Below are 17,179 nucleotides of genomic sequence, written 5' to 3'. Positions count from 1 at the left end.
TGACATCCCAGGAATCAGTCTGGTGAACCGTCTCTGCACTCCCTCTATGGCAATAATGTCCTTCCTCAGATTTGGAGACCAAAACTGTACGCAATACTCCAGGTGTGGTCTCACCAAGACCCTGTACAACTGCAGTAGAACCTCCCTGCTCCTATACTCAAATCCTTTTGCAATTAAAGCTAACATACCATTCGCTTTCTTTACTGCCTGCTGCACCTGCATGCCTACCTTCAATGACTGGTGTACCATGACACCCAGGTCTCGCTGCATCTCCCCCTTTCCCAATCGGCCACCATTTAGATAATAGTCTGCTTTCCCGTTTTTGCCACCAAAATGGATAACCTCACATTTATCCACATTATACTGCATCTGCCAAACATTTCCCCACTCACCCAGCCTATCCAAGTCACCTTGCAGTCTCCTAGCATCCTCCTCACAGCTAACACTGCCCCCCAGCTTAGTGTCATCCGCAAACTTGGAGATATTGCCTTCAATTCAATCATAGCTGATCTATCTCTCCCTCCTAATCCCATTCTCCAGCCTTCTCATCATAACCCCTGACATCCGTACTAATGTTCTACACATATGCTGCCCGACCCGCTTAGGTGCTCCAAAACTTTATTTGATTTTTATTTGGTAAACCAGCATCTGCAGTTCCTTGTTTCTACGTAACGTCTGCAAATCTACGGCAGGCAAAAATAAGGAGGATCACCAACTGTTAAAAATAACACCGAGGAGCTGCCTCCCCATCTTTCTCTTGCTTGTAGCGGCGTGCATAGCCGTACCTTGGCTCCCGTACATTCCTCGAGCCATTCCTCCATGGGGACGGACTTCGAAGAATTTCTCGCATTTTTGAGTGCGCCGCAAGAATCCTCCTGAACACTGGCCCGCGGACTTGCACCTACACCATTGCGCCCGCCTCCCTTCCTCTCCCTGAGCGCGGTGAAAGCGGGAGGAGGCGCCGCAGCTTCCGCTCTTCCTGCAATCGCCGGCACCTCCCGCCGTTAAGGCCGTTGTGAGGCGCAAGAACGTCTCGCGGATCGTGCCCGTCTCGTGCGTGGGGTCGCGAATGTGCGCGAGGCGGGTTGCCGTTGGAAGAGCGTCGTGTCCGTCACTGCAGCGGTGCCGGGGCTGCTCCTCCTGTCGTTGTTCACGGGGGGAGGGAGCGACGAGACGAGTTTGCTGGAGGAGCCCAGATAGCTGGAAAAGTTGTGCCCGTTCGGTATCCGCCATTTCACTTCATACGCCACTTTGGTTTGGCCGCTCGGCCGGGAAGAGCAAAGAAGAAAGGGGGAGTGCGGGCGCGAGCAACTTGTTCCGTGCGCTGTGTGTTGCAGATGCCGGGCGTTTGGTCAAAAAAAAAGGCATCAAAAATATATTTGAAGGAGAAATGTGCCATGGGAGGAGGAGAGCTGAAAAAAATATGGTAGAGGCAGTGGCGGCTGACCACGTCAGTTGCAGTCACAACGAAAGGCTGTGTTAATCCCGGTGCGAGAAGGCGGGGGAAGGAGTCGGGCCGGGCCGGGCCGGCGGAGGCCGCGGAGGGGAGTGGAGCGCAGCTTGGCAGCGACCATGTTAGGTAAGGGGAAAATCCGGATACAATGGAAACGACGGTGATCCCGGGCCAGCGAGTGGGAATGTAACGTTAGGCACCCCCTCGGCTTCCATTCAGCCTCGCTCTTCGACCGCTGCGATTGTTCAATGGCAGTGATTATTTTTGTTGTATAATTTCTCCTCGTTCTTTTGGAAGGGGGAGGAGGCGGGGTAATTTATTTTGGGGAGATGGTGGTTGGTCATGAGAGCTAATTTTTCCTGACCAGTTCTGGAACCAGTTTTTAAATGAATTCCTAAAATGTGTAATGGCAACGTGATGATGTAACCGAATTGGTGTTTATTCGATTCCGACAAGTATTTATATATACATGTATATAAAATGTACAGATTCAGGATTTCTGCTCGGAGTGGGGGAGGGTATTAAATCCTTTGAAGATGTCTGTAGGAGATGACATTGGAGTGCCCATTACTCGCTAAATGATTTTTTTGCGTGTTTTAAAAGTGTCTTGAAAAGGGAAGCTCTGGAAATTGTCACTGCTAATTTATGTACCATGTTCAATTCGATTTTTTAATTGGTCGCGTTGAGTCACAAATCCGACATAGTAAGTTCCACGGAATGCTGTGAGATTTTATAATAAATGTATGTACAACAGAATAGTACTTTATAAACCTGCCATAACGCACTGTGAGGCTCGGCAATCCATACGTTTTGGCTGCGGTGAAATTGCCGCAGCTGTGCGTGTAATTTATAACCTGAGACTTCGTAAATGTAGCGTTTCTTTCCTCTTATGTTTGACCATCTGAATCTATCAGATAAACAGAATTTGAATGAATTTTTATGATGTATTTTATTGCAAGATTAAAATGAAAAAATTATAACTACGTAACTGAAAATATTGCGAGAATCCAATACTGAAGGACCATATGAGGTAGCCATTACCAAGTAATGAAACGAACTGTATTTAAGTCAACTTGTTAACACCTCAAACATTCTGATAAAACAAACATTAATAAAATATTTTAGTTTTTAACATTTCCCCAATTACATATTTGCCTTTGAGTAATTAAACAATCACCTGCTGTTATGTATTTTGGATATAAATCTACATTTTCTTTTCTGCTATTATGCCTCATAATTTTATACGAAGTTCTATTTCCTTATCGCTTCCAAATTTCAGCCATGCATTTTGTACTTGATGTAATATTTAATTAATTTCATGTAGATTGTTGAAGTAGATCAAACTTTTCCCTGGATTGTCTGTTCATCTTCACTTGTATTTGTTACAATTGAATGAAAGTTACCAGTTAATGATCCATTTGATATTTGGGATTTTTTTATCTTAAGTATTTGAACCTTTCAACTGATTTTGTTTGTTTTAAACAGAACTTAAATGTTGAGGAACAATGGATAGAACTAAAATTCAGAAGAAAAATGCATTTTCAATGGAAATGGACCAGTATGAATTGCCTCAAATCGAAGCAGTGACCCTTTATGTGTGAGTTTACTACAAAATAAAGCAGCACATTCCAATGTTGTGTTCAAATCTAAAGGGATGACTGACAAAATATGATGGCAAAAAACAAAGAACTGCGTCCCCCAACATACAGCATTAGTGTGGTGGGATTATCAGGGACAGAGAAGGACAAAGGTACAAGTGGTGTTGGAAAGTCCTGTTTGTGCAATCGATATGTGCACCCAAAAGCTGATGATTATTACCCAGAGCATACCTCAGTACTCAGCACGATTGATTTTGGAGGCCGTGTTGTCAATAATGACCATTTTCTGTTCTGGGGTGACGTAAACCCCACAAGTGAGGAAGGAACTGAATATAAAGTACAAGTCATTGAACAAACTGAGTTTATTGATGACCAAACATTTCTGCCTCATCGGAGCACAAACCTACAACTATATATAAAACGAGCAGCTGTATCAAGGTTGCAATCAGCTGAAAAGTTAATGTACATCTGCACTGATCAGCTGGGTTTGGAGCAAGACTTTGAGCAGAAGCAGATGCCAGATGGTAAGCTTACCATCGATGGCTTCCTCTTGTGCATTGATGTGAGCAAAGGGTGCAATAGGAAATTTGATGATCAGCTGAAGTTTGTAAATAACCTTGTAGCTCAGCTGGCTAAAACAAAAAAACCAGTTGTTATAGCAGCAACAAAATGTGATGAATGTGTCGATCACTATCTGCGTGAAGTGCAGGCTTTTGCAACCAACAAAAAAAGCATGCCTGTTATAGAAACTTCAGCACGGTTTCATGTGAATGTGGACTTGTGCTTTGCTACTTTAATTCAGTTGTTGGATAAAACGCGGGGAAAGCCGAAGATTATTCCATATTTGGATGCTTACAAGCAACAAAGGCAACTTGTAGCTTCAGCAACAGACAAGTTTGAAAAGTTAATTGTCCATGCTGTAAAAGATTATCATGCAGATTGGAAAATGATTAGTAATAAATTGAAAAATCACCCTGATTATGAAGAGTATGTAACGCTGGAAGGAACGAAGAAGGCAAAAAACACATTTTCTAAGCACAAAGAACAGCTCAAACAGGAACATGTTAGAAAGCGATGGGAGGAATATATCGCATTGTTACCAAAAGCTCTAAATATACTTCTTCCTGAGCTTGAAGAGATTGAAAAGTTGAACTGGTTAGAAGCTCAAAGTATTTTGGAACAGAGCCCTGACTTTCCTCTCTGGTTTGTTGTGTTGGAAAAAACACCCTGGGATGAAACTGACCACATCGATAATATGAATGATAAAAGACTTCCCTTTGACCTCCTCAGCACATCGGAGGGAGAAAAGGTTTATCATAACCATGTGCAACATTTGATTTCTGAGAGGCGAAGGTTTGAAATGAAAGAAAGGTTTAAGAAGCACCTTGAAAAGGTACAGTTCATAACACCTGGGAAGCCCTGGGAAGATGTATTATGTTTTGTCATGGACAACGAAGCTTGCAAGTTTATAATTGATGCTGATCGTCGAGAGGTTTACAGTGGACATCAACGAGAAATAGTTGAAAAAGCAAAAGAGGAATTCCAGGAAATGCTTTTTGAACATTCAGAACTTTTTTATGATCTAGATCTCAATGCAACACCCAAAATGAATGAAATTAATACAGTTCTAAGTGAAGAACCAAGATATAGAGCTTTACAAAAACTTGCACCAGATCGGGAATCTCTTCTATTAAAACACATAGGATTTGTCTACCACCCAACTAAAGAAACATGTCTGAGTAGTCATAATTGCATGGACGTAAAGGTGGAACAATTACTTTCTACCAGCCTAATACAGTTTGATAACAATCGGCCACAGATGTATCAGGATAGTGCCAATATTGATAAGCTTATCCTTGTTCTCTTAGGCAGGGATGGGCTTGCACAAGAACTAGCCAATGAAATCAGAGTGCAATGTACTGATGATGAGTACACTTTGGATGGTAAGATTTATGAACTGGATCTTCAACCAGTGGATCTCAACACTTTTGTATCATCTGGTCTGACAACAGTACATCAACCTCATGGCTATTTCTGTGTTTATAACACTACAGAGTCACTTGGTTCTATGGCAGATTGCATAGAACGGATCAGAAGTGAAACTACCCCAAATAGGAAAGGCAAGTTTACAGCCAATCTTTCATTTACAGTTATATTAGCAAACCAGAGAGACATTGGTAGCAAGAACTTGCCAATTTTAAGACTTCAAGGACAGCAACTTGCCAATAAGTTGCAATGTCCATTTGTTGATGTACCATCTGGAACCTATACTCGCAAATTTCATGAATTCCAAATAAAGCAAGCTCTTAGAGGACTCCTGGAAGCGTTGAAAAACAACTTGAATATTGTTAGTCCTTTGCCCAGTATTAAAGATCTGTCAGAAGCTGACTTGAGAATTGTAATGTGTGCCATGTGTGGGGACCCATTCAATGTTGACTTAATTCTTTCGCCATTCTTGGAATCTCAGTTTTGCAGTGCTGCTCAGCCTGGTCACAATAATTCACTACTGCTTGAGAAAATCATTGGTGAAAAGCGTAAAAGAATCCAGATTACAATACTTTCATACCACTCATCTATTTGTGTACGAAAGGATGAGTTAGTCCATGGGTATATTCTGGTTTATTCAGCAAAAAGAAAAGCCTCCATGGCAATGCTCCGTGCTTTTTTGGCAGAAGTGCAGGATGTCATTCCAGTCCAGCTTGTGGCAGTTACTGATAGTCAAGCTGATTTTTTTGAAAATGAAGCAATTAAAGAGTTGATGACTGAGGGTGAGCACATAGCGACTGAGATAGCTGCAAAATTCACTGCTATTTATTCTCTATCACAATATCATAGACAAACTGAGGTATTCACACCATTCTTCAGTGAAGTTCTGGAGAAGAAAAATTGCATTGAAAATTCATATGTATTTGACAGTACCAGAGAATCCACTAATGCAAGTGAGGACTTTTCCATGTCTCCTCGAGCAAGCTCTCCAGCTTGCAATTATTATCCTGATTCAGAAGATGACAATGAAGCACCCCCACCATACAGCCCTATTGGGGATGAGGTGCAGTTGCTTCCATCATCCAATGATCGTTCCAAACATCGATCAGATTTTGAAGGGTCCGAATATCCAGTTCATAGCAGTCCAATTGTTAATCATGACAACCATAAAGTGCCACCACCCATCAAACCCAAACCTGTTGTTACGAGGCATGATGTGAGAAAACTTGATCCAAATCTGGTGAAAACCATTGAACAGGTAATTGGTAAGAATCCAAAGAGAAACAATCGAGCACCATTTGGCCATCCAGATGACCTAGATCCAACTGACAATTACTCAGTCCCAAGAGATTCTTTGTTAAAACCTAGAGTGGACGATGAAATATACGCCATCCCCCAAGATTCAAAAACTTCTAAGATCATAAAAAAGTCAACTTTGACCGGAGGAAATAATTCTCAAGGTGAAGAAGAAAATGGCTTAATTGATCGATTGTCAAAGCAACCAATAATACGGAAGCCTTCAAAGTACAAATACAAATCCAAGACTCTATTTCGAAAGGCTAGATTATACTATAGAAGGCGAGAACGCTTTGATTATGACGATGAAACTGTGCCATCTTCACGCAAGCCAAAGAAAGGAAAAACCCATCGTGGGAGTGAGGAAGATCCTTTACTGTCCCCAGATAGTTGTGGGAAAGCAGGGATTGATAACCCTGCTATTGCTTCTGATCCAGAAGTTGATGATGTAAGGAGGCCTAAGAAAGACAAGAAATCAGCAAAACCAAAGCCACAAAAGCCAAACAAAAAGGTAAGTATTTAATTTGAAATGTATTTTGGTTACCAAGTTGTTCTAAGTTGCAGGCTGCTCTGATTCAAACCAAATGACGAACTTTCATGATCAGTGAAATGCACTGTAAATTGGTTTTATTAAGCAAAGCAGTCTGATATTTAAGAAGTAATTATAAAAAAGATCCAAAGCCTGTTAATCAATGTTGTACTGTGGATCGCTTTACCAGTGGACTTGTATGAACATTCCTTTTGGTAAAGTGAGTTCTGTTTTTTCAGTCCTACCACCTCTAGGAGCATAAAAAATGGTCTGATTTTGATTTGGGTACCAAAATGTTATTTTGTGTCAGTCTTTTTATATTAATTTCATTGCATAGTTTGGTAATTTCTCTGTAAATTGTTTTTAACTATTTCCAAAAAAAATTGAGGATTGATTAGTATGTTAAATATGTAAGTCTTTGGATCTTAAAGGTCATATCTAAAAGTTAAAAGCTGCTGATGTCAGCCTGATTTGACTAATATTTCTGCACATTCTTCAAATTTGTTTTTATGAAAAGCTCAATAAATGTCTGGAAATTTCTTATCCAGTAGTAATATTGTTGTAGTGCCACAGTAATATAAATGCTAAGAATGAAAGCTTGTAAAATTCTACTTTGATTTATACTGAATGCAAATATGCAAACATAATTGAATTACCTTTCAAAGGGGCAGAGACCTGCACTACCCGCAAGAAGAAATTGGGAGAGTAATTACTTTGGGGTTCCCCTTGAAGAAGTGGTTACTCCTGATAATCCTGTACCAGCTTTTATTGAACGATGTGTGGAGTACATTGAATCGACAGGTAGGAATGCATATTATACTGGAACTGAAATCTCATGGCACCTACAAAGTGTTTGTAAATTATATCCAATGATAGTAAAACTTACAACTAATCTTGGACAGCTTTTCAACACATAAAATCAATTTGTGCTGCATAGTTTAATTAAAACAAATTAATTTCTATCTTTTTCATTAAAATGACCACAATGTATGGAAATTAAACTGCAAAAGTTTAGTATTTTGACATGCAGCATAGCAAAAGGCCCTTTGGCCCTCCGAGTCCACACGCCAGTGATCATCTGTTCACATTAAATCTATCTTATCCCACTTTCTCATCTGCACCTCACACACAAAGGACAATTTAGAAGTCAATTAACTGACAATGTGGGTGGAAATTGGCATGAATCCATGCAGTCACGGGAGAACGTGCAAACTCCACACAGACAGCACCTGAGGTCAGGATCAGACCCTGGTCTCTGTTGTGAGGCAACAGCTCTCAGCTGCGTCAAAAGGTAAAGTTTAAAAGAACATTGGCATATTAGATTGAGACTGAGAGATGAAACTAATTTCCAGGCCATTTTGGTCCGAGTTTTCTTAATGGAAAGGAGTGGTGCATTACTGGGAAGTTTACAAGCTACTCTCTGGGGTTTCTCTGCAGGGCTCGAAATTAGCAGTTGCCCGGGTGCCAATGGCCACCTAAAGACCCGCCAAGCAACCTAAAAGCCGTGTCATTTTGCCCGGCTTGGCAAGCACCCGGGACACCTGCCGTTCAACTCTGAGCGGGACCCCCTCTCTATCTCTCTCTCTCTCTCTCTGAAATTCTCCGTCTCCGCCCGCAGTCCGGGTCTCTGCTCTCCGGCCGCTCCTCAATCGCCGGCACGGCCAGCCGCCTTGCACATGCGCACTGCCACGGCCTGCACATGCGCACAACCACGGCCAGCACATCATCGGCCGCCCTGCACTTGCGCACTGCCACGGCAACTGGTCGGCGCCGGGCACTTCCTCCCTATGCATTGTGGTAGACCTGGCTGTCATTGCTGTCCGGTCGCCGCCTCGCCGCGACCGCTGAAAACCAACGCAGAATCACTCCCTGGAGCTGGAGTAACTCCCTGGAGTAACTCTTGCTTCTTGGTTTCCTGGTCCTGCAAAAATATTCCAAATGGAATTTAAACTGGAGGTGATGGAGTGTTCACCACCAAACTCTGAACAATAACAGCCTTTTGCACTTTATCTGTTTATTTATTGTGTGTATATATATAGATATAGATAGATATAGATATAGATATATATATATATATATATATATAGAGATATATATATATATATATATATATATAAATATATAGATATAGATATATATATAGATATAGATATAGATATATATATATATCTATATCTATATCTATCTATATCTATATATATACACACAATAAATAAACAGATAAAGTGCAAAAGGCTGTTATTATATATATATATATATATATATATGGTCTATGGTATATAGACACACTGAGCTTTTATCTCCTGTTGAGTATTATGGTTACATATTCTGTTGTGCTGCAGCAAGCAAGAATTTCATTGTCCTATCTGGGACACATGACAATAAAACTCTCTTAACTCTTGACTTGGACTTAAGCAAAAAAGGGTTCTTGGGGAATAAAGAGCTACCTTAAATTTAATTGCGTCTGGTTGGGTAACTGAAGACTATTCCATGCTTTAGTTGTGCGGGGGAACTCCATGGAGCAGCCAGCGTCTCTGGATAGAAGAAATTGGATGACGTTTTAGGTAGAGACCCTTCTTTAGACTCCCTCTGGTTTTAGTGTTTTTAGAAGTTCTATCGTATAGTATTTGTGTGTGTGTAGGAAAGAACTGCAGATGCTGATTTAAACTGAATATAGACACAAAAAGCTGGAGTAACTCAACAGGTCAGACAGAATCTCTGGACAAAAGGAAAACATTATGTTTTGGGTTGGGTCTGAGAAAGGTTCCTTCACACCTTTGGAACGTGGAAGGTAACCAGAACACCCAGAGAAAACCCATGCGATCAAAGGGAAAAGGAGCAAATTCCATACAGACAGCACCCATATTCAGGATCAATTCCGGGTCTCTGGCACTTTATGTCCAATGTACTGTCCCATAGTCTTGAACTGAATTAAAACATACAGTAGCTGTAAAGGAGGACATAGCATCACTTGGAGATTTAAGACTGAAAATGGATAGTTTTTTTTTTTTAGTAACCAAAGTTATCAACGTATGATTTTTTTTTGTGCGTTGGAAAACAAAATATAGTGGCACAGCTGGTAGACTTGCTGCCTCGCATGCCAGAGATCTGTGTTCGATCCTGTCCTCGGGCAGTGTCTGTGTTGAATTTGCACATTCTCCCTGCAAGCGAGTGGGTTTCCTCCCACATCCCAAAGACACATTGGCTTTGTAGGTTAACTTGTCTCTGTAAAATTACTCCTAATGTGTAGGGAGTGGGTGAGGAAAGTGGGACAACAGAACTTTTGTGAATGGGTAGACAAAAATGCTGGAGAAACTCCGGGTGAGGCAGCATCTGTGGAGCGAAGAAATAGGCGACGTTTCGGGTCGACACCCTTCTTCAGACTGATGTGAGGGTGGGGGGGGGGGGGGGGGGGGGGCGGGAAGAAGAAAGGAAGAGGCGGAGACAGTGGGTTGAGGGAGAGCTGGGGAGGGGAGGAGAAAGCAGTTTGAGGCCAATATACCGCTGGGGTGTAAACTGCCCAGCGAAATATGAGGTGCTGCTCCTCCAATTTACGGTGGGCCTCACTCTGGCCATGGAGGAGGCCCAGGACAGAAAGGTCGGATTCGTAATGGGAGAGGGAGTTGAAGTGCGGGAGATCAAGTTGGTTATTGCGAACTGAGTGGAGGTGTGTGAAGCGATCGCCAAGCCTGCACTCGGTCTCACCGAGGTTGATCATACGCTGAATAATCCAACCACATTTTTGTTTGGAAGTGGAAAGAAATAATAGAAATTGCATTCATTGCACCGTAAAAAGAGTTGAGATACTGTATTATAATTTTGCTGCATGTCATTGTGGTATGTATCATGTCTTGATTGGTGAATATGTTTAGTTTGTGACTTTATTTGAAACAGAAATAATATGTGAATGCTTCATTGAGCATAATTCCGACTGGTAGCTACGTACTTCGTCTGAGCACATTATCGCACGCGTCATGCAAGCTGTCTTAAATGACCACATAAACTGTCAATTGGCAACCTAAAAAGCTGCCTAGGTTGCCCGGCTGGAAACAGAAAAAAAGTTGTGAGAGCTGTGCTCTGTCCACTATAATGCACTGACCCAGACTTTGACTTATGTCAGAGTCTTATTTAATGCTAAATTTCCAATGGCTTCTTAGTTGAATTGTTGGTCGGGTACCTGCCTGCTTTTCCCTGGACTGATCACATGGGCCTACTGAAGCAGGATGTTGCTGGAGCATTAATCTTTTGCAGCAAATGTTTTGGACTTGTATAGATGGGTACTATTGTTGAGAATTAGAAGGAAATTGAGCTGTAGCTTTGTCTTATAAAGTATTAAAAAATTGAAGTACTTTTGAGCATTCAAATAATTTCAAAATGCTAACTGATTGAGTTGAAAGGGAGAAATAGATCAGCCATGGTCTAATGGCAGAGTAGACTCAGTGGGCCGAATGGCCTAATTCTGCTTCTATGTCTAAGGGTGTTATGGCCAATCTCCTATTCTGAAAATGCAACCACTGGTTTAGAGGAAGGAAACATCAAAATCGCAACTTCTCTCTCAAATTCCGTGGGTTTTACCTGTCAATAAGAGGAAGAAAGATTCTATGAGGAGTAAGGGGTGACCGTGTCTGACAAGGGAAGTCAAGGACCGTATAAACATAAAAGAGAAGTATAACATAGCAAAGATGAGCGGGAAGCCAGAGGATTGGGAAACTTTTAAAGGCAATACGGGGAGAAAGTAAGCTAGCCAAGAATATAAATGAGGGTAGTAAAAGCTTCTTTAGGTATGTAGAGGAAAAAATGTGTTGACCAAAGTTGGACCCTTGAAGAAAGAAACAGGTGAATTTATTGTGTGGAACAAGGAGATGGCAGAGGAGTTGAACAGTTACTTTGGATCTGTCTTCACCAAGGAAGATAAGCATTCTCCCGGATGTACCTGTGGCCAGATGACCTAGGGCAGGGATGGGGAACCTGCGGCCTTAATGCGGCATGCGGCCTTCTACCCCATTAAGTGTGGCCTTTTGATTGAATCCAAATTTTGTAGAACAAATCCTTTTATTTTTATTAATATGTTTTTGTTCGTCTTTTATTATTTTTATTTTAATTTTAAAATTAACGTATTATAGAGGGGACACAGGAGTCCAGCCAAAAACTAAGCGGACACAAGTTGTGTGCTTGAGACGTCTTTTAATCGGTAAGATACAGCTCGCTACTCAAATGGGCATGGGTGTTGCCCGACCTTAAATACCCCTAAGGGTCAACCCCGTGACCTGTGCCTCCCACACCGAGACCCCTAACTCCTCACCCCAGAGCCGAGGGTTCGCTCTGCCCGTGGCTTACCACCAGGTGCCGCCAGAACCAGAGGCACCGAAACGGACAGGACGGCGAAAGAGGCGGCCAGATTGCGTAGATACGTCCCCTCGCACAGGGGACTTGTCCGGTCTGGAATAATTCAAGGGGACCCGGAGCGACGGGGAGGTTGAGCCACCTGTACTGGCTCGCTCAGGTCCAGGTGGGCTGGTTTTAAACAAGCCACGGATACAGTTTCCTGCAGACCCCTCATGTCCAAGACTAATTTCGTGTGTCCTTGCTGCAGCACCCAAAAGGGACCTTGATAAGGGTGCTGCAAGGGCGGCCTGTGGGCGTCATGGCGCAGAAAGTCATACGGACGGTCCACCAGCGCCGGTGGCTCATAGGATGGGGCCACCCCATGACGAGACGTCGGGACGGGAGATAGGGCGCCAACCCTCACCCGCAAGTGCACCAACACAGATGACGGCGGTTACCGCGACCCATAAGCGGCCGGGACAAATTCCCCGGGGACAGTGAGTGGAGCGCCATACACCAGTTCCGCTGAGGATGATGACAAATCCTCCTTGAGGGGCAGTCCGAATCCCCAACCGGACCCATGGCAACTCGTCCATCCACTCGGGGTCTGTGAACCCATTCGACTGGGGATGGTACGCTGCCGAATGGTGGAGCTGCGCCCCCAGCAGGCAGGCCATCGCGGACCACAGTTCAGAAATGAACTGGGCACGCCGGTCTGATGTGATGTCCAGAGGAACCCCGAAGCGGGCCACCCAATTAGCCACAAGGGCATGAGCGCATGACTGGGCAGAAGTGCCCATTAGCGGGATGGCCTCCGGCCACCGTGTAAAACTGTCCACCACCGTCAGCAGGTGTGAAACACCCCGGGACGGAGGCAGCGGCCCCACGTGTTCACGTGCATGTGGTTGAACCGCCGGCGTGGCACCGCAGAATCGTGAACCGGCTCACGGATGTTTCGATGTACCTTAGATGTTTGGCACGAATGCACGCTCCGGGCCCAGCGTCCGACTTGCTTCCGCAGCCCGTGCCATATAAACCTCGCAGCCACCATGGCAACCGTGGGCCAGATAGACAGGTGAGCCAGCCAATGGATGACATCGATCACGCGACCGCGCCAGGCCGCCGGAACAACAGGCCGCAGCTGGCCCGTGGACACGTCACACAGGTTGGATGTACCCGAGGGACCCAACGGCATAACATAACAGAAGATTTTCTTTGGTACGAAGAGTTACTCACTTTGGGCACTCTTACGGGCAGAACACAAGGAATAGATTTCTTCAAAAACTTTCAAGATAAATGTCGTGCAGTTAGACTGGATTTAGTTAATTTAGTGCATCTTCCATGACAGGAAAATGTGAAGGGTTTATTGCACAGATAAAAAAGGTATCAGATCCAGATGCTCTCATTTCTTTTCACTGTATCTTACATCAGCAAAATCTCTGTGCTAAATCTACTATTTTAAGTGCCACTTTGCACCAAGTTATAAGTATGGTTAACTATATTTGTGCAAATGCAACACGGCATCGTCAGTTTTGTAATATGCTACAGTTGGACGATGAGGCATTCAGTGTGGATTTGCTGTATCATTGTAAAGTGCGTTGGCTATCGCAGGGACAGGTGTTAGCAACATTTTTATCGTTGCGAGAACAGGTAGTTTGATTTCATGAAGAACAGAATCAGAAAGAAGATTTCTGTAGAAATACTGCATTTCTGTGTGATATGTCAAAGCAAATTGACGAATGTTTCTTTGCAAGGTAAGCTATCTTTTTTCAAAACTCCTCTTCAAAATGAAATTTCGGATGAACATTTTCCCCAGTTAGCGAAGGTCATTGATGAGTAGGAGGATTCATGCGAATCATTTGAGGAATCGCAGCTGTTATATTTGTATTAATTGAAGAATACAATGAAAGGTTCACTGTCTGAGAATCATGACATCACACTCAAATTAGCATTTCAACCTCACCTAGTTGATATCCCCAAGGCTAGGCTCCTAAAGAACTAAAGATGGAATTGATTGAGCTCTCAGAAGATGACATGTTAAAGTCTTTATTTGATGCTAAGAAAGATCCGATTGAAATATGGAAAAATGCAATAGAATACCCACGTCTTCGGCAACATGCACGAAAAATGCTTTCTTGCTTTTCAAGCACTTATTGCTGTGAGTCTACATTCTCCTACCTAATCCAAATCAATACGCTCTTAAGGTCACAAATGATGGATACCCATCTAGAACATCAGTTGAAACTGCGTACCTCCATGTTGCAACCAAATATTCACATGCTTTCCCACAAAGCAGTCACAACAAAGTAATTAAAAGGTTGGTTACCTTGAGAATTAACAAAATGTTTTCATTTTCTTGAAGTTAGTACATAGTAGTTCGATTTTTACAAATAATGTACAGTCTAATTGAAGTTTCTTGGATGCGGCCTTATTAGATTACAGCTAATTTAATGCGGCCTTCCAACATGAAAAGGTTCCCCACCCTGACCTAGGGTGATGGAGGAACTGAAGGAAATTCACATTAGGCAGGAAATGGTGTTGGGTAGACTGATGGGACTGAAGGCTGATAAATCCCCAGGGCCTGATGGTCTGCATCCCAGGGTACTTAAGGAAGTGGCTCTAGAAATTGTGGACACATTGATGATCATTTCCCAATGTTCTATAGATTCAGGATCAGTTCCTGTTGATTGGAGGGTAGCTAATGTTATCCCACTTTTTAAGAAAGACGGGAGAGAGAAAACAGAGTTATAGACCAGTTAGCCTGACATCGGTAGTGGGGTAGATGTTGGAGTTAATTATAAAAGATGAAATAGCGGCACATTTGGATAGCAGTAACAGGATTGGTCCAAGTTAGCATGGATTTACGAAGGGGAAATTGTGCTTAACTAATCTTCTGGAATTTATTGAGGATGTAACTAGGAAAATGGACAAGGAAGAGCCAGTGGATGTAGTGTGCCTGGACTTTCAGGAAGCATTTGATAAGGTCCCACATTGGAGGTTAGTGGGCAAAATTAGAGCACATGGTATTGGGGGTAGGGTATCGACATGGATAGAAAATTGGTTGGCAGACAGGAAACAAAGAGTAGGGATAAACGGGTTCCATTCAGAATGGCAGGCGGTGACTAGTGGGGTACTGCAAGGTTCGGTGCTGGGACCGCAGTTATTTACAATATAGATTTAATGATTTAGATGAAGGGATTAAAAGTAACATTAGCAGATTTGCAGATGACAGGATATGAGGAAGGACATTCTTGCTATTGAGGGAGTGCAGCGTAGGTTCACAAGGTTAATTCCCGGGATGGCTGGACTGTCATATGTTGATAGTTTAGAGCGACTGGGCTTGTATACACTGGAATTTAGAAGGATGAGAGGGAATCTTATTGCAACATATAAGATTATTAAGGGATTGGACATGCTAGAGGCAGGAGACGTTTCTAGTGTTGGGGGAGTCCAGAACCAGGGCCACAGTTTAAGAATAAGGGGTTGGGCATTTAGAGCAGAGATGAAGAAAAACTTTTTCACCCAGAGAGTTGTGAATCTGTGGTATTCCCTGCCTCAGAGGGCAGTGGAGGCCAATTCTCTGGATGCTTTCAAGAGAGAGTTAGATAGAGCTCTTAAAGAAAGTGGAGTCAAGGGATATGGGGAGAAGGCAGGAGCGGGGTACTGATTGTGGATGATCACAGTGAACGGCGGTGCTGGCATGAAGGGCTGAATGGCCTACTCCTGCACCTATTGTCTATTGTTTTAAAATAATTGCCCCACCTATCTCCTTTAAACTTTGCCCCCCACACCTTAAGCTATGCCCTGTAGTATTTGATTTTTCCATCCTGGGAAAAAGGTTCTGTCAACCCTATCTGTGCCCCTCATAATTTTATATACTTTTGTCAGTTCTCCCCAAAAGCTCTGGAGTTCGAGAGAGAACAATGCATGTCTGTCCAATCTCCCCTGATAGCGAGTAGCCCCTATTCTGATAAACCTCCTCTAATAGGGTTATGTGGAAGAACAAAATATTTAACTATTTTCCACATCCTGTGATGGGATGACCTGAACTGCACGACATACTCCAAATGCAGTCTAACCAAAGTCCGATTAAGGAGCTTCATGACTTCCTTGTATGCAATGCTACAACATATGAAACCAAGCGTATCATGTCCTTCTTTAGCATTCTGTTTGCTTGTGTTGCCATTTTCGGGGAGTTATGGATTTGGACCCCCAAAATCCCTCTGTACATCGATGCTGTCAAGGGTCATGCCATTAATTGTACATTTTCCCTTTAATACTTGACCTCCCAAAGTGCAACACCTCACACTTGCTCGGATTAAACTGCATCTTCCATTTCTCCACCCATATCTGTAGCTGATCTATATGCCACTGTATTCCCTGGGTATCCTCACAGTTCGTAATCCCAGCAATCTTGTGACAACGTCCAAGTAATATAATATTACTACTGGAGTGTGGCGGCGCCTAACGGCAGCGGCTCGATTGCAATCCGTCTGTCTTTTTTATTTTTGTCCCGTTAGATGTATGTTTTTGGTTCTAATTGTTATTATTTTTTAACTCTATGTATATGTGGGGGCGGGGGGGGGGGGGCGTTTAATCTCTTCTCTGTACGGGGACCAGACTTTTTTCCTCTTGGGTCTCCGGTGTCGTTGGGCCTAACATCGTGGTGCCGGCGGCGGCCTCCAACCGGAACCACCCTGAGGGCTCCAGTCGCGGAGCCTGTCGACTCGCCATCGTGGAGGTGGGCGACCGGAGCGGGGGAACTGTGGTGGCATGCAGCTGCAATCCGACTTCGGATCCTCGGAGGCTCCGGCTGCAAGCCGGACAGGAACATCGGGAGCTCGCAGGTCCCTGGTGGGAGACCGCTTTTCGGAGCTCCTGCAATGGCAACTTCTCCCGCCGGAATCGCGGGGTTTAAATTACTCTGAGCGGGGTCTAACATCGCCCCGCGCGGCTTAAACGGGCACGGAACTTACCATCGCCCGCCAGGGG

At 43.4% G+C, this 17,179-nt stretch overlaps 1 protein-coding gene across 2 annotated transcripts in view; it reads left to right on the top strand.

Moving 5' to 3' along the window:
- Positions 1 to 1,226: 1,226 nt before the first annotated feature.
- Positions 1,227 to 17,179, top strand: part of arhgap5 (Rho GTPase activating protein 5) — a 45,596-nt gene continuing 29,643 nt past the window's right edge. For both annotated transcript variants that reach the window (XM_055640582.1, XM_055640583.1), the window contains exons 1-3: positions 1,227 to 1,579; positions 2,939 to 6,844; positions 7,528 to 7,663. In XM_055640582.1, coding sequence (XP_055496557.1) covers positions 3,122 to 6,844; positions 7,528 to 7,663 — 3,859 coding nt within the window. In that variant the 5' untranslated portion in view covers positions 1,227 to 1,579; positions 2,939 to 3,121. The remainder of the gene's footprint in view (positions 1,580 to 2,938; positions 6,845 to 7,527; positions 7,664 to 17,179) is intronic.

The sequence above is a fragment of the Leucoraja erinacea genome, chromosome 9 (assembly GCF_028641065.1).
Source record: "Leucoraja erinacea ecotype New England chromosome 9, Leri_hhj_1, whole genome shotgun sequence".
NCBI lineage: Eukaryota > Metazoa > Chordata > Chondrichthyes > Rajiformes > Rajidae > Leucoraja > Leucoraja erinaceus.
The sequence above is the reverse complement of the archived record's forward strand: the minus strand, read 5'-3'. Positions and strand labels throughout refer to the sequence as shown.